Here is a 14476-nt window from a genome sequence, read left to right on the forward strand (position 1 = left end):
ACGTGCCATGCAGGACACTGCCTGGCATTGGGGTTGATAGCAAAGCAGATGCTTGCTTTGTCTTTGCAGTCTCTGGCTGCTGCTCCCTCCCAAGTGAGCAATTCCCAGGAGATAGATGTGTGCAGAGCTGCCTGTGCTCCCTGAGCAGGCCTGGCAGGAGCTGCAGCACATAGGGTGGCAACCCAGCCTGGCGAGGCTGTGAATCTCTTGGTGCTCCCACAGAGGGGACTGCTGTGGGCTGAAAGGCTCCGTGTTTGCCAGGGAGTTCCAAAGGAAAAGGGAAGATCCTCCCAAGCTCAGGCCAAGGGCAGCTGCAGCCCACTGAGGTGGGTGCTGAGCACCTCACAGCTGCCATCCTTCATTCCCGTGCATTTCTCTGCCTGGTCCATATGCCCAGTTTCCTGTGGCCAACAGGAGCTCCTGTATTTATAATCTGAATGTCCTCCACGTCACCAGAGGTTTTGCAGATGAAGCAGAGCACCCTGTTCAGTCTCTGCTCCTCCTTTTGAACCCCCTGCCTTGCCTGGAGCTCTTGGCTGAGGCATCCTTCCAATCAGCTGTGACAAACTGGAGTGAAGCCAAGCACCAGCCAGGCTGCCTTTATTACTCTGGGCTTCAATTCCTCTGCTGATTTGGTGTCGTGGCAATGTCCTGACTCTGCTGGGGCCTGGCTGGCAGCAACCTCTCTGCTCGGTTTCTCTGGAGCACTTGGTTGGTGTGGAAGGTGTAAGTCGTGTAAGGCAGGTGGCCAGTAAAGATTCCTGAACATAGGGGTGGAACAGAGAAGCAAATGAAGTGCCACAGAAGTGGCTCAAGCAGTTTAGATTTATGTCAATTATTCCTTTTTACATCATATCTCTGTAGCTTGCAGGGACAAACACAAAACCGGGGCTGAAATATCAAGAGTGAATTTATGTTCATCATTGCACCAAGCAGGGGATCCCTGAAGCAGCACCCAGGCAGAGGCACGTGGAGAAGGAAATGAGAACATTCCCAAACATGCTGCTCTCCCCTGTTTATCAGGGTTCTTCACGGCCATATTTTGCCACTGTATGTTTGGATTTTTCCCACAGCAGGGCAGCAGTCTCCTTTCCTCTAGGTCTCTCTGCAGGTGACAAAAACAGTTTGCTGAGTCTTCGAAATAAAGTTTAATGATTTTGCAAGAAGAAACAGTCACTGAAAAAAGCAGGATATCTGTTAAATACTTTTTTTTTCTTTTTCTTTTGTGGTCGCCCAGTGTATACAAGGGAACTCCACAAAACCAGACCAGTGGCACCATACACACTTTAGTTCAATAGACATTTCAGCTGGAGCACTGAAATGAGTTCTGGAATGCCCTCTCCTTCCTCATCTGACTTGATCAGGAAAAAATTCCTCATCTGACTTGATGAGGAAAAAGTTCCCTCAGGAAGCAGACACGAGCTGCCCCAGTGCTGTGGATGCTGTCAGCCCCAGCCTGGGCTGAGGGAAGGTGGATGATGCTTTTGCCATGCATCTCCTCTCCTGCAGGAATTTTCATTTTTCCCAATCACACTCCTTGATGAGGTTTCTCACCAGTTCTGTGTATTTGGGAGATCATCATGTTCCCAAAGAGCAGATAGTGGGTGTGTTTGGGAGGGAGCTGGGGGCTACTGGGGGATCCAGTGTTGCCATGGGGATCCAGGCACAGCCCAGACAATCCAGGGGCTTCCCAACAAATCCTGGCACTGCCCGGACTATCCAGCCCTGCCCAGACGATGCAGCCCTGCCCAGACGATCCAGCCCTGCCCAGACGATCCAGAGCTGCCCAGACGATCCAGCCCTGCCCGGACGATCCAGCCCTGCCCGGACCATCCCGGCGCTGCCCTCACCACGCCATCCCGCCCCCGCAGCCCTCAGGGCAGGAGGATGAACGGAGGAGCCTGAGGAGAGGGCGGATGGCATGGCCGGAGGCCTTGCATTCATTTGTCTTTGTTTCCTAACGTCCACACCTGTTTGCAGTGGGAATAAAGGACTTTTCCTCAGTGCACTCTGTCTGCCGGGATGTGCGGCAGCGACGTGGGGCTGGGCTGGCAGCTGGGGGGCACAGCCCGAGCTCCTGGCATTTCAGGCTCCCTGTGGCAGCAAGACGCTGCACTAGAACTTATAAATCCATTGAATGAACACCTCAGTGACTAAGCACCACCGCTTTGGGGTGAAGACAAGGCAGGGAATTGATCCCAGGGTGGCTGTGACCCTCCCCAGTTTGCATTCTAATGCAAGCCCAGAGAGCCCAGCCTGTGCAAAGCACTTTGGAACAGAAACAAGCACCTTCTGCCAGCGTCCTGCAGGAAGGCAGCAGTGGCAACAGGAATCTGCCTGAAGCTAAAACTCCCTGAAATGCATGTGCTGTGGACTTTGAGTCCCCATGGGCAGCTGGTGATTTCCACCTAGGCTAACTCAGGCTTAGGCAGAGAGACGAAGGCACTGGAACTGGAGAACTGTCCTTTCTTAACACAATGCCTTCCTTTTGCAGGCCTTGCCTTGGGAAGCCTGTGCTCAGGGGTGCCTTGGAACAGGACTTTTCCTCTTTGGAACCCCTGGAGATCACCAGCAATGCCATGGGCCGCATGGCCAAGAAAGAGAAGAAGGATCTCTCCTCAAGTGTGCCCTAAAAGGGTCTGCAGGAGAATTCCTAGGAAAAGCTGCTGAATACTCCTGGAGCTTTCTAAATATTTCCAAATCAAACTCACCCTGCAGTCAATGAGAGCAGAGATGTGCCCTGTGAGTATTAAACCCTGAAGAAAAGTGTTACTCTGTAACCTGTTTAATGTTCAGAGGAGCAAATCCTGTTGTTCTCTCTTAACTGTGTGTTTCCTTCTAAAATACAAACTTGCTATGCTCATTTTGCTTTCAAGTACTGATGTTACTGCGTCTATTAAGATCAAGTAGGTGCACTAAGAATAAAATATCAGAATAAAGGAGCTGAAGCCTTAGGCCTCAAGAGCTGACCAAGAGGGAACTTTCTGAGCAAACTAATGCTGCTAACATGGACCAAGCTAAATCCAGCAGATAGAATCCTGGAATTCTAGAATATTTTCTGTTGGAAAAGACCTCTGAGCTCATCAAGCCCAGCCGTTCACCCAGCACTGTCAGCCCAGCACTAAACCACATCCCTGAAGTGCCAAGGCCTGAACAAGAGGCCTTACTGAGGCCTGAACAACAGGCCTGAGCCAAAGGTGACCTCTTGATGAACCTTCCAACAAAAGGTTATCTTTGTATCTACTCATTACTGAAATATGCATGATCATTAGCACTGTGATAGATGTATCCACTAATTAGTGAAACATGTATTGACTTTTCTGTATTTAGAAGCTAAACAAGGCCATGAAATCCAACATCTGGCCTGGTTTGGGGCTGTATGGTCAAAGTCAACTCCCTTGGTTCCTCCTTGAGCCCTGGACAGGCTTTGGGAGAATCCAAGAGGAGAATGAATCCAGATGTTCCTGCACTGGAAGTGCTGTCAGTTTGTTTGTTCAGCACTCTCCAAGCTGGGCTCTCTCCCAGCGAGGTTGGAAGCCTCACCTGTGGCTGGACACAGCTGCAGGAATTCCCAGTGTCCAGAGTGGCTCTGCAGTCCTTGGCTGTGACAGCTTCCCCAGCTGATGTGTGGGGCTGGGTGATGGTAAAGTCCGAGGGTAACTGGTGATGGATCTTTCTAAATCCCTTCAGGCAATCTTTGGTAGTGATGACTGTGTGCATTACTGAGCTTCTCCTGTTGTGATAATTTGCAAATGATTTTGTACATTGTTGAACTTATAGTTTTGTAATTCTTTACAGTTTTGCATTTATATAAATTACACAATTCCTTCAGTTGCTGTCTGTGCCTTTGGTGCTGGCCCTGACCACCGGCAAAACCGGATCCCCTCCTGCCCAAGTGTTCCCTGGGAAGACAAAAACCATCACTCCAAATGTCCCCTCTTCCTCCTTGTTCCCCCACTTTATACAGTGAGTGTGATGTCCTGTGGTCTGGGATATCCCTGGGGTCAGTTGGGTCACCTGTCCCCCTGTGTCCCCTCCCAACCTCCCCCACACCCCCAGCCCCTCCCCAGCATGGCTGGACAAGGGGCAGGAAAGGCCTTGGCTCTGTGCAAGCTCAGCGAGAACAAAACCATCTGTGTGTGATCAACCCTGTGCTCAGCACAGCCCCAAAGCACAGCCCCAGGAAAGCCCTGGGAAGGAAATTCCCTCTGCCCCACCCAAAGCAGCACCCCATGGCCATCCAGCATCACCACGGCTCCACAGGCTCCTTTCTGACTGTGACAATCCCCATCCCAGCAGGGCAAAGGTTGTTGGCCATGGACCCAACCTCAGCAAAGTGTCTCCTGCAGGTTGTCCTGGCATTGGACAGTAGGAAGGGGGCTCTGTGCTGGTTGCCATGGCAACCTCTGTTCCAATGATGCCCTATGGTGGTTGCCATGGCACCCGAGCCCAGCAGTGTCTCAGGGCAAGTGTCCCTGGCATCAGTCCCTCCAAGAGGTTTCCATGGCAATGCCATGACAGGTGACGCAGGTGTGGTGTCCCAGTGCTGGTTGCCATGGAAACAGTCCCCAGCACTGACCCTTTCTGTCAGGCTGACCTGGCCTTTGGCCCTGGCACTGGGCTTTGCTGCTGGTTCCGCGGCGCCTGCCCAGCCAGCGCGGCACAGGGCAGGTGGCCATGGCACAAACCCCAGCCATGGATCCCCTGTGGCTCTGGGCAGTGACACCAGCCCTGAGCAATGGGCTGCTGCCGTGGGCTCAATGAAGTGGCCATGGCAACAGCCCCTTGCAATGGCCCAGAGCAGGTTGGGATGAGAATCCAGCATCACAGCTGGCCCAGGGCAGGGCTGCAGTGCCCTTCCCAGCAGCCTGTCTGCACACAAGCACTTCCAGGGCTCTCTGCATTTCCCTTCCCCTCACTCTTGGCTCACTCACACACCTCTCAACAAGCCCCTGGGTGCTTTGAGCTGCAAGGACCTCAAAGCTTGTCTGTCCTTCAGCACTTGGTCTAATTCTGCCTTCACTGAACCCTGGATTAGGGTTTATTGTAGAACTTCTTGTGTGTCTAAAACATTTCTTGCAGGGTTCTGCCTTGGGGAAGAGGAACCTCTTTAGTGGCAGCTTGGGCTTGGCAAACAATTGAGGAGAGTGTCTCTTTTCAGTGGGGAAACTTAGGATCTTGAGATTGCTTCAAACAAACACAAAAAAGAAAAAAGAAAAAAAAAGAAAAAGAAAAGAGAACTCCCCTTAGCCTGAGTGCAGCCAGTTCTCCAAGGAAAGCAGGTCCCAGGTGAGAGAGGAGAGACAGGATGTGTTTAGGGAATGTTGAGCAAGGTTGTCCACACTGTGCTAGACCTCAAGGCTCAGCTCCTCTGACCAGGCCAGACCTCCTTAGGGGAGACCCTGGATCAATGTCAGTCACTGAATGCTGCAATCACCACTTCTCTAAAGGGAAAAATACACCCTTTAAACTAGGAATGCATATTTATTAGAAGCTCCTTGAAATATTCCTCCATAACTAAAAAAAAAATCTTCCTAATGAACAGCATTAGACCAGAGGGAAATCAAGGCAGAGCCATGGTTTGTTAGGAGCCTGGATCAGCCCAAGGCTTTGTGTGCCAAGGCAGAGCCAGGCAGGACGCAGAGCTGTCAGGGAAGGAAGGGGCCAGTGAGGTGGGGCAGCTGGGGGATGACGACAGCCTGCAGGGACAGAGGCACAGGGCATGGACAGCGTAGGACAGCCTGGGCTGGAGAGGGCAGAGGGATGTGCAGAAGCTGCAAGGCACTGACAGAGCCAACTTGTGCAGCACTTTGGCCATGGCTGCTGTCCCTGGCCCTGAGGCCAGCAGGACATAAGTGACCCTTGCAGCCCTGGGGCCTCATGGCCTCCTTGTCCCTGCCCAGCAGCCTGGCAGGGGCCACCCCATGGTCCTGCCCTTGGCATTGCACATCCCCACATCCCAGAGACCCGGGAAGAGCCCTGAGCAATGAAGGAGGGACAGGATCTGCCTTGCCAGGGGCTGGGGCTCAGGGCTTGGCCCTTTGGATTCCTGAAACACATCCAGGTTTGCTCAGCATCAGAGACACCTTTGTCTTGCTTGTCCCCACCTGCCATCACTGCCTGCAGTGTTCTGCTCTAACTGTAACCTGGGGACACTTTCTCAGTTGGGTCTGTTAGTGGAACCCATTTAAACTACAAGGAACCTCAATGTTTCCATCTCACTTTGAATACTTGAGAAGTTTTTTGCACACACTCCGAGGCACTGAGTCTGATGCAAACAGCACCAAAGCCCCACGAGGGTCATTCCAGTCCCTGTGCTGTTGCTGTGCTGCTGAGCTGGGCTGGGCTCCTGGCACAGAGGAGCTCCTGGCAAGCGGCAGCGCTGCAGAGAGACAGCTCTGCCCAGGAGCAGCTCCTGTGCACAGCCCAGCAGGGCTGGGGCACTGCCAGGCCATCTCAGGGACATGAGCAGGGCACACCCAGAGCTCACAGGTGCTCAGCATTGGCAGGGGCTGTGCCATGGCCCAGAGGGGGCTGTGTCATAGCCATGGGCACCTCTGGGGCTGTGTCAGAGAGCCACAGAGCAGCTGTGATGTCAGAAAGGAGCTGTGTGACATCACAGACTGGGTTGTGTGAGGTCACAGATTGGGCTATGACATCACAGAATTGGTTGTGTGAGGTCATCAAGCAGCTAAAGGATCACAGAGGGGACTGTGTGACATCACAGGGCAGGCTGTGATATCACAGGGTTGCTGTATGACATCAGAGCAGGCTGTGCAGTAACAGAGTGAGCTGTGTAACATCATTGAGTGGCTGTAGGGCATCACAGAGTGGGCCGTGTGACATTACTGACTGGCTTGTGACACCACAGAGCAGGCTGTGACATCCCAGAGCAGGGTGTGATATGTGACATCACAAAATGGGCTGTGGCATCACTGACTGGTTGTGTGTAATCAAAAAGCAGGCTGTGACATCACAGTGTAGCTGAATGAAATCATACAGCAGGCTGTGCGGTCACAGAGTGGTCTGTAAGACACTACAGGGTGGTTATGTGACATCACAAGTGGGGCCGTGGCATCATGGAACATCTGTGTGACATCATAATGCAGGCTATGACATTACAGAATGGGCTATAACACCCCAGGGAAGCTTTATGTGATCATAAAAAAGGCTGTGTGACATTACAGAGAAGGCTGTGACATCACAGAGTGGGCTGTGACATCCCAAGGTGGCTGTGTGAGGTCACTGGGGAAGTCACTCTGCCCCAGCCCCCCTCACAGTTCCCCCAGACAAGTCCAACTCTGCTCGTGCACAGCAGGGTCCCCTGTCCCCCCAGGTCCCCCCTGCCCCCCAGTGCCACAGCCTCCCCAAGAGGATGTTCCACCAGATCGACCCCCAGAGCCTGACATGGGGACAGAAGGGACAGGGCACTGGGGGGTGGGACAGGGGGACAGGGAACCCCCCCGGCAGTGTCCCTGTGTCCCCTAGGGCGAGAGCCTGGCCCAGGGCTCCTTCACCCTCTTAAAAACGAGGGCTTGAGAGCACTTAAAAAATCCCCAGCAAGGGATCAGCAAAAACCAGATTTAATATTACGCGACAGCACAACAAAGTTCCTTGGCAAGAGTCACTCTGCTCCTGACTGGACAGTTCAGGCACACCAAGGGAAGAAAGTAACAACGAAAGCAAGGAAATCCAGTCAATCAAACCAGAAATGACCTGAGAATTGGCACTGTGTCTGTGTGTGTGTGTGTGTGTGTGTGTGTGTGTGTGTGTGTGTGTGTGTGACAAAAGAACAGGGAGGGCAAGGATAAAAGGAATATGGCCTAAAAGCCCTCAAACTTAACAGAACTTAACTTCTAGCTTAACCTGAACTTATACCCTAAATGTAAAAACTTAGGAAAACAACAACCCATAGCAGCATTTCACTTAGCTCATACCTTATGACTGAACCTCACTTACAGGCCTAACTCACTCAGATATCCAAGGCACTTCAACACCTCCCAGAGCAGCATTTCTCCCCCATTTCCAGAGCACAGGCACACATGTGTGCACACAGACAGAAAGAGGCAGTGCCAGGGAGCTGTCAGAAATTGCCCTGGAGGGCAGGGAAATGCTCACTGCGGATGCTTTTGCATCTCCCCAGCAGGCGAAGGGTTGAGCCTGGAGGAGTGGGGGGATCGGCCCAGGGTCCCTCGTTGTTCGGGGATGCCCCGAGTGCAGCAAACGGGAGAGTTCCCGGCTCGGAGAGGCCCCACTCAGAGGGAGCTCACTGCTCCAGGAGAGCTCCAAGGGGCTCCTTTTGGAGCCCTGTTGATAGGGCCCCAAGAGATGGGCTTTAGTCACAGCAATGTTCCATCCTGGCTGCACTTCGCATCAACAGCTTTCTCTGACACTGTGAGAACAGGGATGTTGTGCCACTGAGGGAAGAAAAACAGTTCCCAAGGCTGCTCCTAAAGAAAGCAGGAGCTGGTTGGACAGCAGCAGTGCCTGGGAGCAGACAGTGTTTGTGATCAGCTGCAGAGGAGCTGAGCCCAGGGGCTGTTGGCCAAGGCTGAGGCCTAAGGAGCATTTCTCAGATCCAGGGCTGCCCTGGAAAGGTGGTGGTGGGGATAATTGACACCCTCAGTGTGCTCCCAGTTCCTCCCAGTATTTCCATGTCTGTGCTCCAAGTGCTGCTCACAGCCCTGATCCGTGGGGATGGGAATGTCCCGCTCCCTTCCCGGGGCAGTGTCACACCTGAGCCAGGTGTGCAGGGCAGGACCTTGCCCTGACCCCAAGCACTGTCCCACCTGCAGGATCTGCTTCCCATCGGCCTCTTCCTCCTGCAGCCCCAAGCCCAGGTTGGTGCTAAACAAAGGGCGCTGGCTCAGGGTCATCCCCTGGCAGGGGCTGTGCACCCCCTCTGCCCCCTCCCCAAATTCCCTCGTGGGGGAGCAGGAGCTGGGTCAGGAGCCCTGTGGGGAGGGAAAAGGGGGTGACACTGGGATGGGAGGTGTCACACAAACCACTCCCTGCAATATAAATGGGCCCAAGAGCCACCATAACCCCATTCCCATCTCCCCCTACACCCACCCAAATTCTCTCCAAGTCACACAGCCCTGCCAGGACCCCAAACCTCTCTCACAGAGCCTGCCAAACTCCCTCTCAGCACCACAAATGCCCCCAAAAGCTACAAAAGCCCCTCCCAATCCCCCCAGGATTCCCTAAACCCACTCCTACCCCCCATGACACTGACCAGGAGAGGCTGGTAGACAGGAACATCCACAGCTGGGAGCAGCTTGGGCACTTCAGCAGTGATTTGGGCACTTTGGGGGGCACACCCCACATGGGGAGACCCAGGCCAGGGACTGCGACAGAAAACTGGAATTCCTGGAGAACACATGGGCTCAGGTGGACACATTCTGCCAGCACAACTATGAGACTGTTGTCCTGTCCTCCAGCCTGAGCAGCCTCAGAAAATCCAAATCCTCATGAATATTCCCCTGAACCCAACATTCACCCCCAAACCTACAGTAAAATGGTGCAGCTTTAGATCTCTTTGTTTAATTTCTTTATTTTACCTCAGCTTTGGTTGTTCTGACAAGGTGAAGAAGGAAATTATTTAGGTTGGAAAAGAACTCCAAAATCATCCATCATTTCTTGATGCCACCAGAAGAAACAATTACACAGCAGGTAACAATTTTCAGGGTGTAACATTAATAAATCAGCTCTTCCCAATGAATTTCAGATGTCAGTCTGAGTCCCCATGGATGTTCCTGCCCCTGTGTTTGTCCAGGTGGCCACAGGGAATCAGGAGGACATGGAAGCCACCAGCCAGGTGCCTTCCCAACCTGAGTATATTAGTTTTGCTCAGCGCAAAACATCAGCAAGCTATCTTTAGCATCTAGGGGAAACTCAAAGCCTTCAAAAGCTGTTGTGGTAGGCCTGAAGAAGTGGCTGAAGGGTTGGGAGAAAACTCACCCCTGTGCTCATGAGTCGGTTTTGCTTAGCCCAGTTTTTGCTAGTGGGTGGGGTGGGGCACAAAAATGGCTCCTGTGTGTCCTGCATGAATGTTCTAGAAGTTTTCACCATGTCCAGCAGAGCCAATCTCTGATGGCTCTGAAGATGATGGACATGCTGCTGGCCAAGTCTGGGCCAATTAGAGATGTTGGTTACACCTCTGGGATATCATATTTAAGAAGAAATCAAAACAATGTGAGCAAGCACTTCTTTTTAGACAGAGGATGGGGAGGAGGTGAGAATATGTGAGGGAAAACAACATGGAGACACCAAGGTCAGTGGAGAAGGTGGGGGAGGAGGTGTTCCAGGCACTAGAGCTGGAAATCCTCTGCTGGCTGTGGTGAGGACCATGGTGAAGCAGGTTGTCCCCCTGCAGCCCATGGGGTCCACGAGGGGTGCAGAGATCCACCCACAGCCTGTGGGGAGGTGCTCACGCTAGAGGAGCAGGTGGATGCCTGGAGGAAGCTGTGATCCAGTGGGAGTCCCAGTGCAGGGAAAGGCCTTGTTCCTTGGGATGGAAACAGCCTGGCCTGGGCTCAGAGCTCTGAACCCTGTGGACAAGAACTCATGGGGCAGCAGATTCCAGTGGCTGCTGCTTGAGAGATTGGATCCACGGCAAAGAAGTTTGCAGAGGACTGTCTCCAGTGGGAGGGACCCATGGCTAAGTAGAGGACTCCTCTCCCTGAACAGCAGAAGAAATTTTGGTCATGGACTGACCAAAAAAACCCATACCCTGCCCGCCACAACCCCCTGTGCTATTGGTGGGAAAGAGGGAAGGGGGGTGAGCAGAGAAACAGTGTATTAAGAGCTTATCTTTAGTTCTCATTTGCCTCCTCTGATTCTGTTTAGGGTTAGGTTACCAATAAATCACTTTGCAACTTTTAAGTTCTCAGCCTGTTTTACCCTTCACTGCATCCTGCCCAGGTCATTATCTCAACTCATGAGCCCTGTGTGTGTGTGTGTGTGTGTTAGGGTTTTTTTTTTCCTCTCTCCTTTGCACACCTGCAGAAAGAGAAGGAGAAGAGAAGAGAGAAGAGAGAAGAAGAAAGGGAAGAGAAGAGAAAGCAGATTTTGTAGGTGCCTGGCATTTGGCCAGGGTCAAACCACAGCACTGGGTCACTGGCAGTGTGGGTCACCAGGGCTCTTCCCAACGAGGGTCCTCCGATGTTGGATGAATATGGAGCAGTGCATGAAGCTCTTCCCCCACTCGGGGCACTCGCAGGGCTTCCCTTACTGGTGCCTCCGTCTGTGTCTGGTCAAGTGAGAGCTCCTGGAGAAGCTCTTCCCACACTCGGGACACTCATAAGGCCTCTCCCCGGTGTGGATCCTCTGGTGGCAGATCAGGGTGGAGCTCTGGCTGAAGCTCTTCCCACACTCCCCACACTCGTATGGTCTCTCCCCAGTGTGGACACGCCGGTGGGTGATGAGGTGGGAGTTCTGTTTGAAGCTTTTCCTGCAGTCAAGGCAGCGGAATGGCCTCTCGTCTGTGTGAATCCGCTGATGACTGAGGAGTTCTGAGCTGGTTGGAAACCTCTTCCCACACTCGAAACACTCATAGGGCCTCTCCCCAGTGTGGATCATCTGGTGGGTGACGAGGTGGCAGTTGTGCTTGAAGCCCTTCTTGCACTCAGGGCAGCGGAAGGGCCTCTCCTCTGTGTGAATCCGCTGGTGCAGGAGGAGATTGGAGCTGCTCTGAAACCTCTTCCCACACTCAGAACACTCATAGGGTCTCTCCCCAGTGTGGATCCTCTGGTGGCAGATCAGGCTGGAGCTCTGGCTGAAGCTCTTCCCACATTCCCCACACTCATAGGGTTTCTCCCCAGTGTGGATGCGCCGGTGGGTGATGAGGTGGGAGTTATGTTTAAAGCCTTTCCTGCACTCAGGGCAGCGGAAGGGCCTCTCGTCTGTGTGAATCCGCTGATGACTGAGGAGATGGGAGCTGGTGTGAAACCTCTTCCCACATTCCCCACACTCATAGGGTCTCTCCCCGGTGTGGATCTTCTTGTGATGGATCAGGGTGGAGCTCCGCCTGAAGCTCTTCCCACATTCCCCACACTCGTAGGGCTTCTCAGTCTCATGAAGCTTCTCAGGAATCTCCAGCTCCGAACTCTGTCTGAAGCTCTTGCAAACTTGCTGGCACAGAGTGGGACTTTGCCCTTCAGAGCACCCAGGGCTGGGTTTGCAGCCCCTCCTTGTGCAGCATCTCTGGGGCTTTTCCTCCTGGTTGGGTTCCTGGGTCATGGAGCTGCTCAAAATGGCCTCTTCCATGAGCTTCTGCTGTAAGGACTTGTCCTCCCTGATCTCTCTCCTCAGCTCGTTGTCTGGGGAAGGAAGGACAAGGAGAGGATTTGGGATTTGCCTCCATGCCAGAGGGAAGGGGAAGGAGATCCCCCAGTCCATCCCTACCAGGACAGAGTCAGCAGCAGGGTTGTCCTGCAGCCAGGGGTGATGCTGGGCTGGGAGATGGAGGAGAAGAGAGCAGGAAAGGGGCAGTGACTTCCTCCTCACCTGCCTGGCTGTCCTGGGGCATCTTCCTCTTCCTCACAGCCTCCTCCTCCATCTGGCCAAGTTTTGGGAATCGGAAATCCTCGTTTGGGTAAAAAAAAGTTGTGAGTGCCTTGGGTTGGGGGTTCCTCCTGCCCAAGGCTATCTCTATAACTAGTCACTGGGTGTTTTTTGTCTGTAAAATCCTCCTAAAATAAGAATGAGTTCAGAAAAAGCCTCCCAGGAGTTCTCCCTTTCCAGTCTCCTCTCTTTGGGTTTCTGGGGTTCCCCATTCTCGAAGCTGCTGGGGCTCCCATGGGTCCTGGGGATCCCCCTTCTCCTGGGTCCTGCTTAGGGATTCTGTGGGGTTTCGGTGCTCCCAGGGGTCCCTTCTTCCCTGACTGTGCTTTGGCTCCAAGGGCTCCCAGGGTCCCCCTCTTCAGGCTCCCCCCACTCCAGGCACTTGGGGCTTCCCTCTCTCCCCATCAACTCTTTCAGTGTCACAGTGTCCCAGCCCTGCCTCATCTCCAGCCTCCCCCACCCCTCCAGGCTGCCAGGGGTCCCCCAGCTCCAGTGTTGCCCCTCTCTGCTCTCTTCACTCTGGGAGTCCTGCTTTCCACCCCCCTATGCTCTCCCAGGGATCCCCAAAACCAATGGCCTCTCGTGGCAATATCAGGAAATTCCCACATAGACCACCCAATATTCCACCAAAGGTGTATTTATGGCTCAGCTTTGGAGTCCTGCAAGTTCCAAACATACCTCTGGCCCAAAAAAACCCTGCCAGGGACATGCAAAGATATCTGGCGCTCAGTTCCAGAATCTGCAAGTTCCAAAAACCCCTCTAAAAAGAAAACCCTTCCCAGAGACCCCCCGGTAGCTTTGGGGTGAGCTACCCCTCTGTGGTCACCTGTGGAATGCAGTGGGGGCAATGATCCCAGAGCCAGGGGTGCTGCAGAAACAGTGGGTGATGAAAGCTCATAGTTCTGCTGCTTCTCCTTTTCCTGCCCCTCCTTTTCTCTCCCTTCTCTTCCTCCTGCTGCTCCTCCTCTGCTCCCACCCCAGAACTCCATTCCCCTCCCTCCTCTGCCCCACGGCTGCTGCAGCACTGGCTGCTGGGTGGGGGGAACCCCCCGATCAGCCCCAGGGATGGACAGGGTTCTTGGGGACCCCCAGTGCAGATCCACCTCCCCCAGAGCCCAGGGAATTGCTCAGGGGATCCAGTGCTGGGGGACAGGGCTGGACCCCCATGGAACTGCCCTGCTTCCGTGCCAACCCCACCTTTCCCTCTCCTCTCCTCCCCTTTCCCATCCTTCTCCCAATCCACAGACCCCTCCCAACTCCATTTGGGTGTCCCATCCCCCTCCCGCTCTCTTTGGGGGTCCCAGCACCCTCTTTTCCCTTGCTCTTCTGCCCTTGCACCATCATTCCCTCAATCCCAATCCCCTCCCCTATGATAGGTTTTGGGGGTTCCAGGCCCCTCCTGCCCACTCTAGGGGTCCCAATCCCCATTTCGCTCCATATGGGCTCCCAGCCCCCCTTCTCACCGCGCCCCCCGCTCACCCCGCGGCCGGGGGGACTCCCAGCGCCACCAGTGCCACCAGTAGGGCCCCAGCTGCCCCCACACGCTCTTGCCGTGCCCAGCGCCGGTTTTGCAGGTGCCCAGAGCCCCAAAGCAGCCCAAAGCGCTCTGCCCTGGGGGGTCCCCAAAGCGGCCCCGCCCCGCGCGGCACTGGCAGCACCAGTCCGGAGCAGTGCGCAGCGCGGGCGGGCGGCATCAGCCGTGCCGGGCAGGGCCGGGCAATGCCCGCGGGGCTCCCCCCGCACTCGGCCCCCAGTTGCCGGGACAGCAAGGGGGGCCCGGCCTGGGCGCCCCCCACCTCCCCCCTCCCCAAATTCCGCTCCCGGGGGCGCTGGGGGCGAGGGGGGGCGCAGGTGGGGTCCAGAGGTGCCGGAGCCACGTGTCCCCCGCTGCCAGTGCCACCCCCGAAGGATC

General features: G+C 54.4%; 1 protein-coding gene and 1 long non-coding RNA gene across 2 annotated transcripts in view; one reads left to right on the forward strand and one right to left on the reverse strand.

Moving 5' to 3' along the window:
• The window catches only part of LOC146421086 (uncharacterized), a 453431-nt gene that overhangs the window by 344256 nt on the left and 94699 nt on the right, over positions 1-14476 (forward strand). The window lies entirely within an intron of this gene.
• On the reverse strand, positions 11230-12644 carry LOC146421102 (uncharacterized). Its single transcript, XM_085047625.1, has 2 exons — positions 12497-12644; positions 11230-12312 (listed from the first exon to the last, which is right to left on the reverse strand). Exons 1-2 carry the CDS (start codon positions 12557-12559, stop codon positions 11230-11232), a joined length of 1146 nt encoding a protein of 381 aa, XP_084903751.1. The 5' UTR covers positions 12560-12644.

Source organism: Lichenostomus cassidix, unplaced genomic scaffold, assembly GCF_008360975.1.
Source record: "Lichenostomus cassidix isolate B80296 unplaced genomic scaffold, HeHo_3.0 HiC_scaffold_43, whole genome shotgun sequence".
NCBI classification, from domain to species: domain Eukaryota; kingdom Metazoa; phylum Chordata; class Aves; order Passeriformes; family Meliphagidae; genus Lichenostomus; species Lichenostomus cassidix.